Below are 19,280 nucleotides of genomic sequence, written 5' to 3'. Positions count from 1 at the left end.
TTACTGCAGAGTTAGCCTGAGCTCTTTCCATGATGCCCTTAACCCCCACCCTCACTTCCCATCCACACACAGAATTCTCTCACCTAAGTTTAGTGGTACTTTCAAGCCATGCAAGCTGGCTCAGCTGAGCAAAGGGGTTAGAGTCTAGGTTCCACTAATAACCCATCCACTTTGCAGTGAGGACACAGGCTAAATCACTTAAGTGCTAATAGTCTTCCAGTGCCTTTCCACAATTCCTCCCTGGTGCCTAGATGGACACAAAAGTTCTCCTACAATTAAATGGGGAAGAATCATAGAGCAGCTCAGTTTATTGCAGCACCTAGAACCATGGGATATTCCACCCAGAAGTCCTAGAGACACGTGTGGAAGTACAGTACCAGTGAGGCCAGAGTAATTCAGGTAGGGCATGGCAATGTGACAGCTCACACCCAGGCTAGGCTAACCTGGGTGCCGATCACCCAGGCTAATCCTGCAGTTAAGACATAAAAAATATAGAGAACGCTATATAGGGTGAGTAGTTACAGGCTTTGCTATACTCTTGGTGAGAGTGTATTCTGCTGTAACTACACTTTCTTATGTTATTGCTTATTTATTAAAGGTCATTTAATCCAATTAAAATTATTAAATCGGGTATATGCTCTTAACATTTAAAATAATATTCATACACATGTTATTTTAGGGTTGGTCTACATAAGAGTTAGGTCAATGTAAAGTAGCTTACATGGATCTAATTATCAGCGTACACACTACAGCTTTGCTCCAGCTGATAAGTGCCCTGCTACACTGACATAACAACTCCACCTCCATGAGAGGCATAGGGCTGTGTTGGGTGTAGTTAGGGCGACATAGTGTCTGTGTAGACACTGCATTACTTACATCCGCTGTTGGCTGTCATTCTTGTCAATTTCACAAGTCCATGCTGGAGCCACTCTTGATTTAAAAATGGTCAGTGATTTAGAATCCACCATGATCCTTGGTATATTGTTCCAATAACTAATTGCTCTCCCCATTAAAAAAAATATGCCTTCTTTCCAGTCTGAATTTGTCTAGCTTTAACTTCCAGCCATTGGGTCATGTTATATCTTTCTCAGCTAGACTGAAGAACCCATTATTAAATATTTTTTCTCCCTGTAGATGCCTATAGACTGTAATCAAGTCACTCCTTCACCTTCTCTTTGTTAAGATAAATAGATTGAGTTCTTATCAGTTGAGCTTATCACTATAAGGCATGTGTTCTAATCTTTTAACCATTGGCATGGCTCTTTTTTGAATCATCTCCAATTTATCAGCTTCTTTGCCTCTTATTCTCTTGCCCTGAAGATCATTAGTAAGGAGACACCAGATGGTGTACCTGCATGGACATCCATAAACACATCTACTATGTGCAATTAGAGCTAGGCAAAATTTTTCAGACAATAGTTTATTCGCCAGAGAAATGCAGTTTCAATTCAACCAAAACTATTTGCAAGTTTGGATCCAACAAGGCAAATAGTTTTAACTGGAAAAAAAATTTTTTTTTCTAAACAAAATGTTTTCTTTTCAAATTATTGTTTGCTTAGAAACGTAGATTTTAAGAAACAAAAGAAGAGTAATATACCCTCAAACCCTCCTCCCCAAAAATTAATTTAAGCAATGTCTACGCTACAGACCTTGCAGTGGCAGAGCTGTACGACTGCAGCTGTGCTGCAAGGTCTCCTGTATAGCCGCTTTATGACGGCGGGAGAGCTATCCCTCTGGCATAATTAAACCACCCCCAACAAGTGGCAGTAGCTACATCAGCGGGAGCCACTCTCTTGCTAGCATAGCGCTGTCCACACCCTGACCGACAAAAGTGCAAATATAGACAAAGCTTTCGAGACAAACTAGAGGTATGTCTACACTACGAAATTAGGTCGAATTTATAGAAGTCGTTTTTTTAGAAATCGGTTTTATATATTCAAGTGTGTGTCCCCCCACAGAAAATGCTCTAAGTGCATTAAGTAAATTAACTCGGCGGAGCGCTTCCACAGTACTGAGGCTAGAGTCGACTTCCGAAGTGTTGCACTGTGGGTAGCTATCCCACAGTTCCCGCAGTCTCCGCTGCCCATTGGAATTCTGGGTTGAGATCCCAGTGCCTGATGGGGCTAAAACATTGCCGCGGGTGGTTCTGGGTACATATCGTCAGGCCCCCGTTCCCTCCCTCCCTGAAAGTAAGGGCAGACAATAGTTTCGCGCCTTTTTTCCTGAGTTACCTGTGCAGATTGCCATACCACTGCAAGCATGGAGCCCGCTCAGGTAACCGTCACTGTATGTCTCCTGGGTGCTGGCAGACGCGGTACTGCATTGCTACACAGTAGCAGCAACCCATTACCTTGTGGCAGCAGACGGTGCAATAGGACTGGTAGCCGTCATAGTCATGTCCGAGGTGCTCCTGGCCACGTCGGTCAGGAGCGCCTGGGCAGACATGGGCGCAGGGACTAAATTTGGAGTGACTTGACCAGGTCATTCTCTTTAGTCCTGCAGTCAGTCCTATTGAACCATCTTATGGTGAGCAGGCAGGCGATACGGATTGCTAGCAGTCCTATGGCATCATCTTCTGCCGGGCAGCCATGAGATGTGGATGGCATGCAGTCCTTCTGCACCGTCTGCTGCCTGCCAAAGATGTAAAAGATAGATGGAGTGGATCAAAACAAGAAATAGACCAGATTTGTTTTGTACTTATTTGCTTCCTCCCCTCCCCCGTCTAGGGGACTCATTTCTCTAGGTCACACTGCAGTCACTCACAGAGAAGGTGCAGCGAGGTAAATCTAGCCACATATCAATCAGAGGCCAGACTAATCTCCTTGTTCCAATAAGGACAATAACTTAGGTGCACCATTTCTTATTGGAACCCTCCGAGAAGTCCTGCCTGAAATACTCCTTGATGTAAAGCCACCCCACCCTTTGTTGATTTTAGCTCCCTGAAGCCAACCCTGTAAGCCGTGTCATCAGTCGCCCCTCCCTGCGTCAGAGCAACGGCAGACAATCGTTCCGCGCCTTTTTTCTGAGCAGACGCCATACCAAGGCAAGCATGGAGGCCGCTCAGCTCACTTTGGCAATTAGGAGCACATTAAACACCACATGCATTATCCAGCAGTATATGCAGCACCAGAATCTGGCAGAGCGATACTGGGCGAGGAGATGACGTCAGCACGGTTGCATGAGTGATCAGGACATGGACACAGATTTCTCTGAAAGCGTAGGCCCTGCCAATGCATGCATCATGGTGCTAATAGGGCAGGTTCATGCTGTGGAACGCCGATTCTGGGCTCAGAAAACAAGCACAGACTGGTGGGACCGCATAGTGTTCCAGGTCTGGGACGATTCCCAGTGGCTGCAAAACTTTCGCATGCGTAAGGGCACTTTCCTGGAACTTTGTGACTTGCTTTCCCCTGCCTTGAAGCGCATGAATACCAAGATGAGAGCAGCCCTCACAGTTGAGAAGCGAGTGGCAATAGCCCTGTGGAAGCTTGCAACGCCAGACAGCTACCGGTCAGTTGGGAATCAGTTTGGAGTGGGCAAATCTACTGTGGGGGCTGCTGTGATGCAAGTAGCCCACGCAATCAAAGATCTGCAGATATCAAGGGTAGTGACCCTGGGAAATGTGCAGGTCATAGTGGATGGCTTTGCTGCAATGGGATTCCCTAACTGTGGTGGGGCTATAGACGGAACCCATATCCCTATCTTGGCACCGGAGCACCAAGCCGGCGAATACATGAACCGCAAGGGGTACTTTTCAATAGTGCTGCAAGCTCTGGTGGATCACAAGGGACGTTTCACCAACATCAACGTGGGATGGCCGGGAAAGGTACATGACGCTCGCATCTTCAGGAACTGTGGTCTGTTTCAAAAGCTGCAGGAAGGGACTTTATTCCCAGACCATAAAATAATTATTGGGGATGTTGAAATGCCTATAGTTATCCTTGGGGACCCAGCCTACCCCTTAATGCCATGGCTCATGAAGCCGTACACAGGCAGCCTGGACAGTAGTCAGGAGCTGTTCAACTACAGGCTGAGCAAGTGCAGAATGGTGGTAGAACGTACATTTGGACATTTAACTGCTGGCGCAGTTTACTGACTCGCTTAGACCTCAGCAAAACCAATATTCCCACTGTTATTACTGCTTGCTGTGTGCTCCACAATATCTGTGAGAGTAAGGGGGAGACGTTTATGGCGGGGTAGGAGGTTGAGGCAAATCGCCTGCCTGCTGGTTACGCACAGCCAGGCACCAGGGCGGTTAGAACAGCGCAGGAGGGTGCGGTACGCATCAGAGAAGCTTTGAAAACCAGTTTCATGACTGGCCAGCCTACGGTGTGAAAGTTCTGTTTGTTTCTCCTTGACGAAACCCCTCACCCCTTGGTTCACTCTACTTCCCTGTAAGCTAATCACTCTCCCCTCCTCCCTTCGATCACCGCTTGCAGAGGCAATAAAGTCATTGTTGCTTCACATTCATGCATTCTTTATTCATTCATCACACAAATAGAGGGATGACTACCAAGGTAGCCTAGGAGGGGTGGTGGAGGAGGGAAGGAAAATGCCACACAGCACTTTAAAAGTTTACAACTTTAAAATTTATTGAATGCCAGCCTTCTTTTTGGGGGGCAATCCTCTGTGGTGGAGTGGCTGGTTGGCCGGTGGCCCCCCCACCGCGTTCTTGGGCATCTGGGTGTGGAGGCTATGGAACTTGGGGAGGAGGGTGGTTGGTTACACAGGGGCTGTAGTGGCAGTCTGTGCTCCAGCTGCCTTTGCTGCAGCTCAGCCATACACTGGAGCATACTGGTTTTCCCTCCAGCAGCCTCAGCATTGAATCCTGCCTCCTCTCATCACGCTGCCGCCACATTTGAGCTTCAGCCCTCTCTTCAGCCCGCCACCTCTCCTCCCGGTCATTTTGTGCGTTCCTGCACTCTGACATTATTTGCCTCCATGCATTCGTCTGTGCTCTGTCAGTGTGGGAGGACAGCATGAGCTCAGAGAACATTTCATCACTAGTGCGTTTTTTTTTTTTTCTTTCTAATCTTCACTAGCCTCTAGGAAGGAGAAGATCCTGTGATCATTGAAACACATGCAGCTGGTGGAGAAGAAAAAAAAAGGGACAGCGGTATTTAAAAATAAATTTTATAAAAATAGTGGCTACAGTCCTTCAGGGTAAACCTTGCTGTTAACATTACATACATAGCACAGGTGCTTTCGTTACAATGTCGCATTTTGCCTCCCACCACCGCATGGCTACCCCCTCAACCCTCCCCCCTCCCCGTGGCTAACAGCGGGGAATATTTCTGTTCAGCTGCAGACAAACAGCCCAGCAGGAACGGGCTCCTCTGAGTGTCCCCTGAAGAAAAGCACCCTATTTCAACCAGGTGACCATGAATGATATCTCACTCTCCTGAGGATAACACAGAGAGATAAAGAATGGATGTTGTTTGAACGCCAGCAAACATACACTGCAATGCTTTGTTGTACAATGATTCCCGAGTACGTGTTACTGGCCTGGAGTGGTAAAGTGTCCTACCATGAAGGACGCAATAAGGCTGCCCTCCCCAGAAACCTTTTGCAAAGGCTTTGGGAGTACATCCAGGAGAGCCGCGAATGCCAGGGCAAATTAATCCTTTCACATGCTTGCTTTTAAACCATGTATAGTATTTTAAAAGGTACACTCACTGGAGGTCCCTTCTCTGCCTGCCAGGTCCAGGAGGCAGCCTTGTGTGGATTCGGGGGGTACTGGCTCCAGGTCCAGGGTGAGAAACAGTTCCTGGCTGTCAGGAAAACCGGTTTCTCCGCTTGCTTGCTGTGAGCTATTATCTTCCTTGTCTCCAAAACCTGCTTCCATGTTGCCTCCATCTCCATTGAAGGAGTTAAACAACACGGCTGGGGTAGTGGTGGCTGAACCCCCTAAAATGGCATGCAGCTCATCATAGAAGCGGCATGTTTGGGGCTCTGACCCCGAGCGGCTGTTCGCCCCTCTGGTTTTCTGGTAGGCTTGCCTCAGCTCCTTAAGTTTCACGTGGCACTGCTTCGGATCCCTGTTATGGCCTCTGTCCTTCATGCCCTGGGAGATTTTGACAAAGGTTTTGGCATTTCGAAAACTGGAACGGAGTTCTGATAGCACAGATTCCTCTCCCCATACAGCGATCAGATCCTGTACCTCCCGTTCAGTCCATCTGGAGCTCTTTTGCAATTCTGGGACTCCATCATGGTCACCTCTGCTGATGAGCTCTGCATGGTCACCTGCAGCTTGCCACGCTGGCCAAACAGGAAATGAGATTCAAAAGTTCGCGGGCCTTTTCCTGTCTACCTGGCCAGTGCATCTGAGTTGAGAGTGCTGTCCAGAGCGGTCACAATGGAGCACTTTGGGATAGCTCCCGGAGGCCAATACCGTCGAATTGTGTCCACAGTACCCCAAATTCGACCCGGCAAGGCCGATTTAAGTGCTAATCCACTTGTCAGGGGTGGAGTACAGAAATCAATTTTAAGAGCCCTTTAAGTCGAAATAAAGGGCTTCATCGTGTGGAAGGGTGAAGGTTTACATCGATTTAACACTGCTAAATTCGACCTAAAGTCCTAGTGTAGACCAGGGCTAAATGTTTCATAAGAGCGTTTGAGTATGAGCACTGATGTGTGACTGTGTTCTAAATAGCCTGTAGTTTAGATATGAGCAACTTTGGAATGCCATACAGAAGGGAATTCAATTAAGAAGGTGTGAAGTGGCAAATATGGCTTAATGATTTAATAGTTTGTTGACTAGATGTTGGCTATTCTGAGAAGGAGATAGGCATGCCTTTAGAGTATGCGATGCAAGGTGCAAAGAGCTTGGCCTAAAAAATGGGGTCAGAGCTTGAAAGTGAGATAGGTGAGCTGATCAAATTTCATCAAGGAAATCCTGCATTTTAGTAAGTGAAATTCTATTGGAGAAAGTTAAAATTAGCTTAATGACCATGTTTTGAAGAAGTGCAGGTCCATGATACTGCCTATGTGCCATTTGACATTGTGGTTAGAGCCAGAACCCAGCCTAGTGGTTAGAGCTGAGAACAGGAACTAGGAGACTAGCTGAGGGTCAGAGCTGGAGTCAGGAACCATGCAAGGGAGCAGAGCTACAGCAGACTGAAGTGGGACAGGAACCAGGCAGGAGCATGTCAGGAGCAAGGCTAGGAACAAGATAAGAGTACAGCTAGAAAGAGGAAGGCACAGGAGAGATTACAGCTGCAATCATAAGCGTTGAGCAGCTGGTGACCTACCCGATACTGAACTTAAATCCAGACCTATTGAGTCCTCGCAGCCTACTGGGCAGGCTGACCTTTAAGGCAATGAGCTGGGCTCATTACCTGACCTGAGGGCTGAACCAGCTAGCACCAGGCTCAGCTGAGGGCACTTAAGACCATAGTTTCCAACAGGCAAATAGAGAAATTCACAAAACTTTTGTCCTGTTGGGTACCAGCATGATGTGCTCTCTATTTTCCCATCAATGCAAGTGTGGAATTCTCTGATGACTACAGGTCTGCAGCTTCCCTGAGAGACACTCTTAAATGTTGTTCTCCATGGGAAAAAGAAAAAAAAAATCAGATATGTATTTAATAAGTCTGACTAGCTTATAGGTTAATGAGACCTGTTTGATCATCATATTTTTAAAAAGATCTACTTGCTGTTTAAAATCTGGCAAAGGAACTATGTATGTATGTATTTACACTGCATTCATCACTGTGGCATTTGAGCACCTCACAGTGATTACACAAAGTAAACACATAGATCCTTGTTTTTCTCCTCCCTTCTAGTATTATCTGTTAGCAATTTTAGGGAGAAATGGGAGTCAGGTTCACATTCTCTAAAAGTCTTATCTGTTCCCCTACAGGTTAAATTCCTCTTCAAAACAACCTTCCTCATTATTATACAACATGTTCATAGTTCTATAAATTTACACAGTGAATAGTACATGCAAGACACACATCCTTATCCAGAAGTCTTTCTGGGAAACCATTATTTGATATTATTAATTGGTAGAAAATTAAGTAAAATCCATGGATTTTAGAGATTGAGTATAGATACTAAATAGTTCTGATATTTTGTTTTAATATATATCCAATATAATGCATTGTGTTAATACACACATGAATTTATATATATTTTAAATGCACAGACAAAAGGGTTATTTGCCAACCGTCAGAGAACAAAATTGTTTCCACAGAGCCACCCTGAGCCATATCTTCCCTCTGCCCCTTTTTAACATTTCATCATTTGTAAGCCAATCATGATTTGGAGTGGTGGTGCCGTATGATTTTTTGAACACTTGGGTTTGGCAATACTGCACACTAGTACTAGTCTGTCCAGGTGCTCAAGCTACACAAGGGCTGGGACTGTGACTAGAGTCTCCTTGCCTCCCTCTTGGTATTAGAATAATAATAAAGAGCCTGATTCTCATTAGAATAAATGAGAATCAGACCCAACAGAGACAAATCAGAAGAAAAATTGTAAAAATAGTGTAACCAGCAAAACTGCTATTTTCTTGTTGAATGGAATTTGAAAAAGTTCAGTTAAATATAGGTAGAACAATCATTGTGACCAAGAACAGCTGGTGTTCCTAATATTATCTGTGTTAGAACAAATATAGATTTGTTGTATTCATTTCCTATCATATGACCACTTCAGTTTCACTCTGCTCTGCAGCTGTCCTTAACAGCGTCTACTGTAGGTTGTCTTTATTTCAGATATTTGGTACACAGCAAAGTCAAAACAACTCACGGAACTTTAGAACTCCTAGTGGGACAAGTATACCTCTGTTTTAAGATAGAGCAACAATAAGAGCTGCTTAACTGGTTATGCAGGCTTTGCATAGCATGTGCAATAAGCATGAGATTTTGTAAGGGAGAACATTGTTTGTTCAGAATAATACATTAAAAATAGAGAGATATTCCTGTTATATAGAGTGGGTCAAAAATGGAATAGTTTTCACAATGTTTTTTACCTCTTTCCTTCAAAAGTTTTGACAATTTTTTTTCAAAATTAGGAGTTTTTAAAATTTGAGCAACTGTACTATATTACCTAATTTTTATCAAACTCAGATACAGAGAAAGTACATACTTACAATCTCAAAGGTACAGCAAATTATTCAGTTTTTTTAAATTCAGTTCATCAACTGTTAAGATAGCTCTGTTTTTTAAAAATGACAACATCCCAAACATAATTAATATCATAGATATGGGTATGGAATAGGTCAAAATTATATATAATTGCTTCCTTTTTGTTGTAAGATTTTTAAGTCATAGTCTAATAAGGGGATATCACAGGGTGCACAGCCAGCCCCTCTTATTCAGAGCCCAGTTGCCCTCCCAAATAAATCCAGGGAGATTTCAGCTCTGTGCAACACCTGTGTCCATTATTCTTTAAGCATTTTCCCTCCACCACTATCCAACTATATACAATCCTTACAGGTTTCTCACCTACCACAGGCTGGGTCAGTAACCAGCTAGAGGGCTTCTTCCTCCCTGACTGACTGATTATATTTCTCTTTCTCTCACTCTGCCTCCTTCCCAGCCTTTGTAGCTTCTGCCTATCAGGCTGGCAGGTGTTGGCAATCACCAGGCAGACATATGGCTTTTCAACCAGCCCCAGTCTATCTCCCTTGATTGAGGCTGGCATGGTATGGGCTGATTAGGTGTGTTTGCAGCAGCACCCTGCTACAGGTGATCTCTGAAATAGTGAGAGACATCTTTCAATGCCTTCCATATTTTGAGTTTTAATCTTCTACTACACAAAAATTGTTGTTAGAGTTAAAGTTGCTCAAGTGCATTTCCTTTCAATGCAATCAACAAAAATTAAGTTAAGGCAACATTTTTCAACTGTAACATATAACCAACCACTGAACTGGAATACACATTGAATTAATCACAATCACAATCAAATGCATAACCTTAACTCCAACTACAGCTACATTAAGAAAAATTCCCCAGAAGTAAACATATAATTGTAAAGTCTATGTGTAATATGCTGGCCCCATTGAAGTAAATGCCAAAACTCCCATTGACTTTAACAGGGCCAGCATTTCACCCTATACTGTGATATTTGTACATAAATAATTTTGAGGTCAGAGTTAAGGTCAGGCATGAGTATTTAGGATGTTTGTATGATTATTGATGTGAGCTGAGGTTGGTCTGGATTCTATTGTGGCCTTAACTGGTGATTTTGTCATTTTTTAGTGATTATGCTTATAAGAAAATTCACTAGAGCAATCTTAAATCTATGTTACCAGGATTTTTTGTGTGAATTTCCCTGTTTTTCCCCACTTTTAAAACAGTATCAGTACTGATCAAGAGCAATGTTTTGCCATGGAATGAGGGAGGGGGAATTGGGAAATTGATTAGATGAACTCATATGGACAATAGGGCTTGAAAAGTAATCTTGGAAAACAGATTATATATAACTTCAATCTAGAACCATTGTTTTCTGGCCCACTGTGCACTTTTCTTTATACCAGTTCTCCAGCTCTGCAGCTCAGGTAGGTTCCCTTGTTCTATGCCCTCCCCTCTCCTCAATATTCCCTGTACGCCACAGTTTTTGTTTTCTTAATTTATATTTTATGAAGATAAATCAAAATTAGCCAAAAAAAAAAAGAAAAAAGAAAACGTTTCATTGTGGTGTGGATTAGGGACTGGGGGAGAGGCATGGAACTAGGGAGCCATACAATTTAAACAATAACTTCATGAGCTTAATTGTGCCTGATCCTCCTATGCTCTACAATAAAAAGTAAGTGTGAAGTTCTGGGGTCTACATACCCTCAACTGATGTAGTCCATGTGTTGCTTGCAAGCTGAGCATGGACTGACAGACACTGATGCTAGAAGGACTGCATAGGAGAAGAGCACTATGGAGCTTCTAAGTTCTATAATTTAGCTTTAGGAAAAGCAAGGACTGGATCCCTGGGAGGGAATATGGATCAGAACACAAAATTTCTTTTTTGTGGTTTCCTCTGGAGAGAGGAGTGGCTGCATAGAGGAAAGGGAAGATAGTGACAGTTTAGTGGAATGTTTGGTAAAGTCCAATTTTGTAGGAGTCAAACACACTCAGAAAATGTTTCCTTTGTCCTAGCATGCTGGCAAGGAAAGATTTACACACTACAGTTTTGAAGCAGAACATTTTCCACACAAGAATGCTCATATTGAAAATGTTTAGCATCCACACTGCCATGGAAAGTTTTCAGCATCACTAGTCAGGCACAGAAAGTTTTCAGTACTGGTTTCCATGTTATGTTGAAGGATATAGTGGACGTTAGTGACTATAAACGTTTGGGTTTGTATGCTGTCTGATGCACAAGAATATAATATAGCCATCCACAAAGAAATTTAAGTGTGTAAACTTTTCTATTTTGAAGTTAGAAGGGACTGGAAAAATATTGTTCTGAATTGCAAAGAGGCAAATTTGTAACCAACTGTAATTTCTAAACCACCTAATGAAATTACTTGACGCTTATGCAAAACAAAATTCTACTCCATCCCAACAGTAATAATAATAAAAAGATTAAAGTTTTTGTTCTGTTCTTTATTAGAGCAGGGGTAAAAAAAAAAAAGCATGTAATGAACCCTGGTTGAAATTGTAACTATGATAGTGAACCTTTCCAGGTTCACAATCCCTTATTCAAAGTCAAAAATTTTCATGCCTTGCCTTACATTTACTATAAAATTAAAAGTAAAACAAAAGTATCAACGCTAACAATGATAAGCCTACATAAAGTATTTGTGTGTGTGTTTCGAGAAGACAACAAAGAACATTTGACCTTGAAGGGTAAGGGTGGGCAGGGTGTGGGGGAGGGACTATTTCTTTGCTTTACATTGTAATGAATTTTTCAACACCTCATGACCACCTTGATTGCCTTTTGCAACCTCCCTTGGGGTCAACAATCTGCCAGTTGAGAAACACTGATATAGGGAGCCAACTCTTATAAGCCAAATTCTGCTTATCAGTATGGCCACAACAGGAAGTGAAGGTTAAGTGTCAGAATTCCCTTCCCTTGCTCCCCATAAGTTTTAAACAAGACATGCTTATTGACACTTGTGCTTTGGAGTGATTGTGCACAGCACCATCCATGGTAAATATGTCCTGCCACAGGCAAGGGAATTGCTCATTTGCATGAAACTATGAGCATACAGCACTATCCACAGCCGGTGATTTTAGCTGGTATCTCCCTCCTGAGGGTGACAAAGGCAGAGAGAGCACAGCTACTACTGCCATCCCAGAGCCACCATGGCCCATATGCTGCTAGCCTGTTTACTGCAATGGCGACTGTCAAAATTATTGCCAAATTGCATGCAAAAGTATCCTGCCGCAGAGGAAGAAATAGGGCTGCCATCCCTAGAAACCTTTGGGAGAGGATTGCAGAGTACCTTCATGGAAGTTTTATCAAGATCTCTCAGGAGGATTCAAGGGCCATCCTTGTATACGTAAACTGCTCCACATGGTCCCCAGCTAACTACAGGGGAATGAACAGTTATATTACTCCTGTATTTGACACTGGTGAGACCACTTCTGGAATACTACGTTGAGTTTTGGTGTACCGCTACCTCTTCTTGTACAAGTAAATTAATGAAAAGTCGATAGCTGTGTCCTGCTAAGTTGTGAGTGCCATCAGTACATCACTGTAATGGGGGACACATGTATGTGCTTGACCCAGGGTTTCTTCCCCTGCATCAGGCTTGCCCTTTCTCAACTGCCAGGACTGACTGGACGGCAGTGGAGTCTCAAACAGGTCCTGGATTGCAACACAGGTGGACCCCCAGAGGCATTTCGCATCTTCCTCATCATCGCTCTTTACAGCAGGGTTCTGTCTCTCGAGCGCCTCAGAGGTATTCATGGAGATCTGTAGGGTGGCAGTGGGTCTCCAGAAAGTATGGCATGCAGCTCTTTTTAAAAGCGGCAGGTCTGCAGCTTAGCACTAGATCGACTGTTGGCCTCCCTGGCCTTTTGGTATGCCTGCTATAGTTCCTTTGCTTTCATGCGGCACTGCTACCGCTACCCCTTCTACAAGCAGATTATACAGGGAATGCAGGAAATGTCAACATTTCTATGGCTGGTCCATAGCTGTGCCTTCACAGCCTCTTCTCCCCATAGGCCCAGGAGATCCAATATCTCCTGTTTACTCCAGACCAGAGCATCTGGAGCATACAGCCAGCATGGTCAGCTGGGTATTTACATATAACAATGGTGTACACACATAGTTCTCCAAGCTGGGCAATGAAGAAAAGGAATTTCAAAAATTCAGTTTTATAAGTGGTGGAGTGTGATGTTCTGGTGTCCTTGAGCCCATAGCGGTCAGCGCTGGGCATTGTGGGAAAGCTGCTTGAGAACTGTTAGGGTAGCATAGGTAATGTAGTGTCTACACATGCACTGTGTTGACCTCAGTACATCAACCATGGTGTTACTGCATTGCCATAACAAGGCACTTACATTGGTGGGAGACAAATCTATGAACATCTCTACACTACAAAATTAAGTCAACTTAAGTCGTCATACTGCCACCACAGTAACTAAGTTGATTGTCCACGTCCACACTATGCTCCTTGCATCAGCAGAGTGTGTCCATATTAGCAGCTTATATTAACAGAGAGCAGTGCACCATGGGTAGCTATCCCACTGTGGGTGTCTTGGGAAGGGGTTGCAAAATGCAAAGCACAGGGGAAAAGGGAGAGCATATCATTCTGAGATCATAGCAAGAAGTAAATTTGCAGAGGATAGCATGCAGCTCCTTGTAAAAGCAGCATATCAGCAGTTCTGCACCAGAATAACTGCTTTGGGCAGCAGAGTTCAAAATGGTGATCTGAGTGGTCATAATGGGAATTGTGGGACAGCTCCTGGAGGCCAGTTAAATTAACATAAGCAATACAGTGTCTGCAATGCCATTATGTTGACCTAGCTACATCAGCAGGAGAAAATATTGTATTGTAAGTTGCTTTACATCGACATAACTCTTTAGGGTGTACCAGGTCTAAGTGTACACACACACACCCCCACACCTAGGTTGATGCAAGGCAGCTTACATCAACTGTACTTTGTATTGTAGACCAGGCCTTAGTGACAACAAAACAGACTAAGATAATATCAAAAGAAAAATAGATCTAGAGTAGGAAGAGGAGAACAGAAAGAAATAAAAGCATGTACAAGTTTTAGCACCTAAACTCTGAGGGCCAAATTCACTCCCCAGTGTAACATGTTGCTTTGATAAGTACTAACTGTAAAAGTTAACAGTTTGTAGACAGGACAGATTTACTGTTACTGAATACGGTCTCTAGGCTTTCAACTACAGCTCTCTCTTCAGGAAAACTACAACATAAAAAACAGATGACCACTCTTTGTTGAAACTGGCTCCTTTTATCCTTGTACAAGAGATGAAAGGGGAAACCTCCCAGCCTCTTCAATCATAGACTGAAGACTGATAGTTTATATGAGGATTAAAAAAAAAAAAAAAAGTGTGAGAGTGCAAATTCATCATTGAAATATGCATTGTAAAAAAGTGTCCTACATTCCTAAAGGAAGGGTTTGTAAAAACTGTCTCACTTACCAAGAAAAGAGGCTTGCTCCAAATGAGAGGAACTAGGCAGGTCAAAACTTCCTAGCTACACAAGTTCTAGGCTCTGTTTCGACAGGAAGAAGTTCAGCTGTCACAGGAGAAGAGCTGGGAAAGCGCACTAAGAAGGAAACACTTCATAAAGCAAAGCTTGAAAGCAGCACACACAATCACCACCCATGCTACCTTTAAGGACTAGCTGATGAGGGGGACTCACTGTATGGACCAGACCTATACAATTCAGAAAGCCTGGGAAGCCATAATTACTGATCCAGAGCTCCTGGGCGTTATAACCCCAATCAACTACCTTGAAAGTAGGAGCAGGAAGAAGGTGCGGTTATCAGACATCCCCACCACCCAACAATAGCCGTTAACCTTCCTCCTGCCCCAAAGCATGAACTGCACCCTCCCTCTGAGCTGTAAACGCTAACCCGTGCTACAGAACAAAGCTAAGCGCGTCCCGCTTTCAGCTTCATTTAACAATGAAGATAGTGAAAGGGGACTTGTGATGGTTTGAGGAGGCGGCGTAGAAGTGAAAGTTAAAACATGGTTTTGCTATTTGCCACACGTTGTTCGTTGGATCAGCAAAACATAACCCACCTCTGGCCCTGCTGCTGCCAGCTCTCACACACATGCTCTGGGGAGGAGGGCAGGCAGGAGGGCTCTTGGAGCGGCTGTTTAAGGCAGTGTTTACAGTCACTCTCGCTCTGGGGGTGGGGTGGGGTGGGGATGTCTGCTGCGTGCATTCCAATGAGCCGTTTCCACAGTTCTCCGCAGTTTACCCCGAATCAAAGTGCCTAAGCTTGACAAGCAGCCTTGCAGCTCCTCGCTCCCGACCAAGCCCTTGAGCCTGCTCTTCCTGCATCCCCAATCCTCCCGTCCAGCTATACCCCCCGCCTCACACCAACCCTCGGCCACTCTTCAAATCTCCCCTCCCTCGAGGGAGGGCCAAACACACCCGCCATTGAAATCTGTCCCCATCGATCCCCTGCGTAGTGTGAAACGCTGGGGGGAGAAGGGAGCCGGGAAAGCAGTAGCCAGGCACCGGGAAAAGCCCTTTTCCTTCAACACGGGGCGGGGGGCGGCAAAGCCAATCAGAGAAAAATATCGGGGGGAGGGCACAGAGATCTTGGACTTTCCAGTTTACAAAAACCAAGCCTGTTCCCCGCGCCTCTCAGCCTCAACAACGCTTGGTTGGGAAAGAAATCCCCGACCCTCCTAGGGGACGCGGAAGCCTCAACACAGGAGCGAACTGCTGAGTAAATTCGGTCAATAGAGGCCTACAACTCCCAGCATGCTTTACTCCACCTTGCACCGAGCTGCCGCCTTAGAGACGGAGCAAGGCCTGCTGGGAGTAATAGTCCCCAGGAGCCGCTCCAGGTTCCACACATTCACGACCGACAGCAGCCCCCTAATGCCGGCCTATGTTACCCATGCGAGCGTGGTGTGTGTCCACAAACCCCGTTGTTTTTAACGGCCTGTAGGCTGTAAATAAGAAGTTTACTAATAAACCCGCCCGCCTGCTCCCTTTCCTCAAGCCACAGCCATCTCTCTTTTCAGACTGCCAATCCTGTCCACCACCCGCACCTTTTTCAGGCGTCTCTTGTTTTTCTCACTTCATATCCCTCCCCCTCCCTTTGTATTTTTAAACCACGCTACTCCACCCCGCTTTGTCCAATCGCAGCTCGGGTATTCCATTGCAGCCAATCGTGGACATCCCCGCGGTTTTTTAAACTGTTGCTCACCTCCAATCGGCGCCGTCGATCTTAGTCCCGCCCTCGTCCTCTCCCTAACCGGTTCCAACGAGTACAGGAGCCAACGAACCCCTGAGGCTCGACCTAACTTATGCGCTGCTCTTGGGATGACGTAAAGAGAGCTAGGACCCAATCCATTGTACTCACAAGCCTAGGGGCGTGACCGTGTGCGGTTCGAAAGGGTGTGTCAGCCAATCGAATGACGCAGTAGGCGGGCCCGAAGGTGCTGTGGGTCAAGTTGCTGTGCCGGGTAGGACTGTGGAAAACAAGAGGCTGTAAGTGCGTTGGAGAGAAACCATTTGGCTGGGGCAGACGGAGCAGATCCCAGCACCAGAGCCCGACACCCCGCAGCCGCCGCCTCTCACCGCACCAGGCAAGGCCACAACAACTGCAGCCTGCCCTGAGGAGCGTCCGCACCGCTCCGTGCTGGTGACGGTGCCAGTGGGAGTCGGGACGGGACGGGACTAGCCGTGGGGTGCGGCGCGGCGGCTCCTGGGCGCACTGGGTGCTTGGTCCCTCGCGGGGGGCGGTGGTTTTAGGGGGGCTTCTTGGCTCTCCAGGTCGGCAGGGCCGCGCCCGCGGATTGGGGCGCGAGGTGTGTGGGGGGGGGGCGGTGGCATTTCGGGAGGGGGGTTTGTAGCTTCGGCGGGGCCGCCGGTGGGGGTGGGGTGGAGGCGCCTGTTAGTCCCGGGGAGGCCGCCCCGCCCCGTGGAAGTTTACTCAGAGCCGGAGGCCGCTTGGCTCCTCGGGAGAGGGAGGGGCCGGGCCCGGGGGATGGTGAGGCGGGAAGCCGCCGCTAGGGGATCGGCGGGAGTGGCCTCAGCCGCAGCCCCGCCCGGCAAGCGCCGCCGTCCCTTTCCCCTCACTCCGCGTCTCCTCCCCAAGGGCCCCGTGACCGCTTCCGCCATGGGCAAAGGCGACCCCAACAAGCCGCGGGGCAAGATGTCCTCGTACGCGTACTTCGTGCAGACCTGCCGCGAGGAGCACAAGAAGAAGCACCCGGACTCCTCGGTCAACTTCGCCGAGTTTTCCCGGAAGTGCTCGGAGAGATGGAAGGTGAGAGAGGGCCCGGGCCCGGGCCCGCGCCCGCCCACCGGCCAGGCCGCACCTCGGGGCGGGCGGGGCTTCCCTGCTAGCTCAGTGGAGAACGGTGCGGGGTCTCGTGTCTGGGAATCGTGACTCCCCTCCCCCACCGCCTCGTCAGCCTGTTTCATGGGTTTATGGGAAAGAAAAGGATCCTCGGGTGCAGCTGCTGTTAGCTGTTAATGAGTCACCAGGCCTTTTAGCTGATCTAACGCCTCTTTTTGCAATGTGTCTGCAGACAATGTCTGCAAAAGAAAAATCAAAGTTTGAAGATCTGGCGAAAGGAGATAAAGCTCGTTATGACAGAGAGATGAAAAATTATATTCCTCCTAAAGGCGAGAAGAAGGGAAAGAAAAAGGATCCCAATGCTCCTAAAAGGCCCCCGTAAGTGTCTTCATCCGGAAATGAAAAGTGTTTTTTCAGTTTTGGTCAGTGTGACACCTTTTTCTTTCTTTCTTTCTCCCTGATCAGATCTGCATTCTTTCTCTTTTGTTCTGAACATCGTCCAAAGATCAAAAGTGACCATCCTGGCTTGTCTATTGGGGATACTGCAAAAAAACTAGGTGAAATGTGGTCTGAGCAGTCAGCCAAAGATAAACAACCATTTGAACAGAAGGCAGCAAAACTAAAGGAGAAATATGAAAAGGTACAATGAAAACATCCAAGAAAGTATATGTGGTTCAGAGTTCGAGCAGTTATAAATGAAATACTGCTGGCATGCTTTATGCTTGACAGAAGGGGAAAAAAGCATCGCTAGCTCACAATCCTGAATAGACAACACACTGTGACAGAAAACGGAGGAACATTCAGTTTCTCTAGAAATGGTTTAGATAAGGCCTTACTGTTTAGGGAAACACAAAAATGTAAAAATATTCAGACTGGATATTGCAGGGGTTCTCAGTCTGCTCTTTACCAAAATTGCATCTTAAAATAGACAGAAAAAGCAGGAAGGCTATAAGCCCCTGAAATCTGATCTGGGGATTTCTTTGGGGGGGAGGGTCTTAATTGCCAGTTTGAGACCCCTGCTCTTAAAGCATCTAATTCATATATTGTACAGTTCAGTATAACACAAACGTTAAATTAACGTTAGTCTCGGGATTTACAGGGACGTAATTCATTCCTTGAAACTTAATGGCATCACTCTTTCAGGATGTTGCAGCATACCGTGCCAAGGGCAAGAGTGATGCAGGAAAGAAAGGTCCTGGTAGGCCCACAGGATCTAAGAAGAAGGCAGAACCTGAAGAGGATGAAGATGAGGAGGATGAAGAGGAGGAGGAAGACGAAGAGGAGGAGGATGAAGATGAAGAGTAAATGGATGTCCTGCTGTAAAGATTTGTGCTCGAAGTCCAATATTTTGCTAAGAATGTGAACTCAAGTGCAGCTCATTGTTAGCTTCAGTATAAAAAAAAATTGTACAGAATTGTGTATAGGTAATGTGATTCTTTGTAGGGAGACCTATATTTTTTAATGTAAGTAGTAGCTGAGGGCCGCTACAGTTAGGTTCTTAAAAACAAAAAACGGATGTTGTGGAATGTTTCTGCATATTTAATGGTTTCTTTAAAATTCAGTGACTGATAGTCTGATGTTTTTAGCAGAGTAAAACATAGGAAGTAGCAAAATAGCTGATCTTATATTTTGTAGAATATTGCATTGTATTACTTTTTTAACAATTTTGTAATAAAATGATGTACATTATTGTTTTCTGCTGTTACTGCCTTGGAGCATCTTCTAAATACTTTAAGATCATAAAGCAATAAATGGACACACTTAGGTATTTATAATTTAACACTTTAAACTTCCTTTACTTGTAAGCTCTTTTTGGGGTAGGACTGCCCTAATCTAAATGCATCATAATAATGGGGCCCTGATTCTAAATAGTGCTTC

At 45.4% G+C, this 19,280-nt stretch overlaps 1 protein-coding gene and 1 long non-coding RNA gene across 2 annotated transcripts; one reads left to right on the top strand and one right to left on the bottom strand.

The window, feature by feature from the left end:
* Window positions 1-4,482: 4,482 nt before the first annotated feature.
* Window positions 4,483-16,686, bottom strand: LOC140910529 (uncharacterized). The gene is made up of 3 exons (XR_012158634.1): window positions 16,305-16,686; window positions 14,554-14,680; window positions 4,483-5,086 (listed from the first exon to the last, which is right to left on the bottom strand). It is a non-coding gene; the product is annotated as an uncharacterized lncRNA (long non-coding RNA).
* On the top strand, window positions 16,542-19,091 carry HMGB2 (high mobility group box 2). Its single transcript, XM_073341651.1, has 5 exons — window positions 16,542-16,686; window positions 17,199-17,369; window positions 17,635-17,780; window positions 17,868-18,042; window positions 18,546-19,091. The coding sequence occupies exons 2-5, from the start codon at window positions 17,220-17,222 to the stop codon at window positions 18,705-18,707; spliced, it is 633 nt and encodes a 210-aa protein (XP_073197752.1). The 5' UTR covers window positions 16,542-16,686; window positions 17,199-17,219; the 3' UTR covers window positions 18,708-19,091.
* Window positions 19,092-19,280: the final 189 nt, after the last annotated feature.

The sequence above is a fragment of the Lepidochelys kempii genome, chromosome 4, assembly GCF_965140265.1.
Source record: "Lepidochelys kempii isolate rLepKem1 chromosome 4, rLepKem1.hap2, whole genome shotgun sequence".
NCBI classification, from domain to species: Eukaryota; Metazoa; Chordata; order Testudines; family Cheloniidae; genus Lepidochelys; species Lepidochelys kempii.
This window is presented reverse-complemented; position numbering and strand designations above follow the sequence as displayed.

Coding starts and splice junctions, on each gene's coding strand:
- HMGB2 (XM_073341651.1), top strand. CDS start 17,220: ATGGGCAAAGGCGACCCCAACAAGCCGCGGGGCAAGATGTCCTCGTAC. Junction 17,370..17,634: donor AGTGCTCGGAGAGATGGAAG/GTGAGAGAGGGC, acceptor ATGTGTCTGCAG/ACAATGTCTGCAAAAGAAAA. Junction 17,781..17,867: donor AATGCTCCTAAAAGGCCCCC/GTAAGTGTCTTC, acceptor CTCCCTGATCAG/ATCTGCATTCTTTCTCTTTT.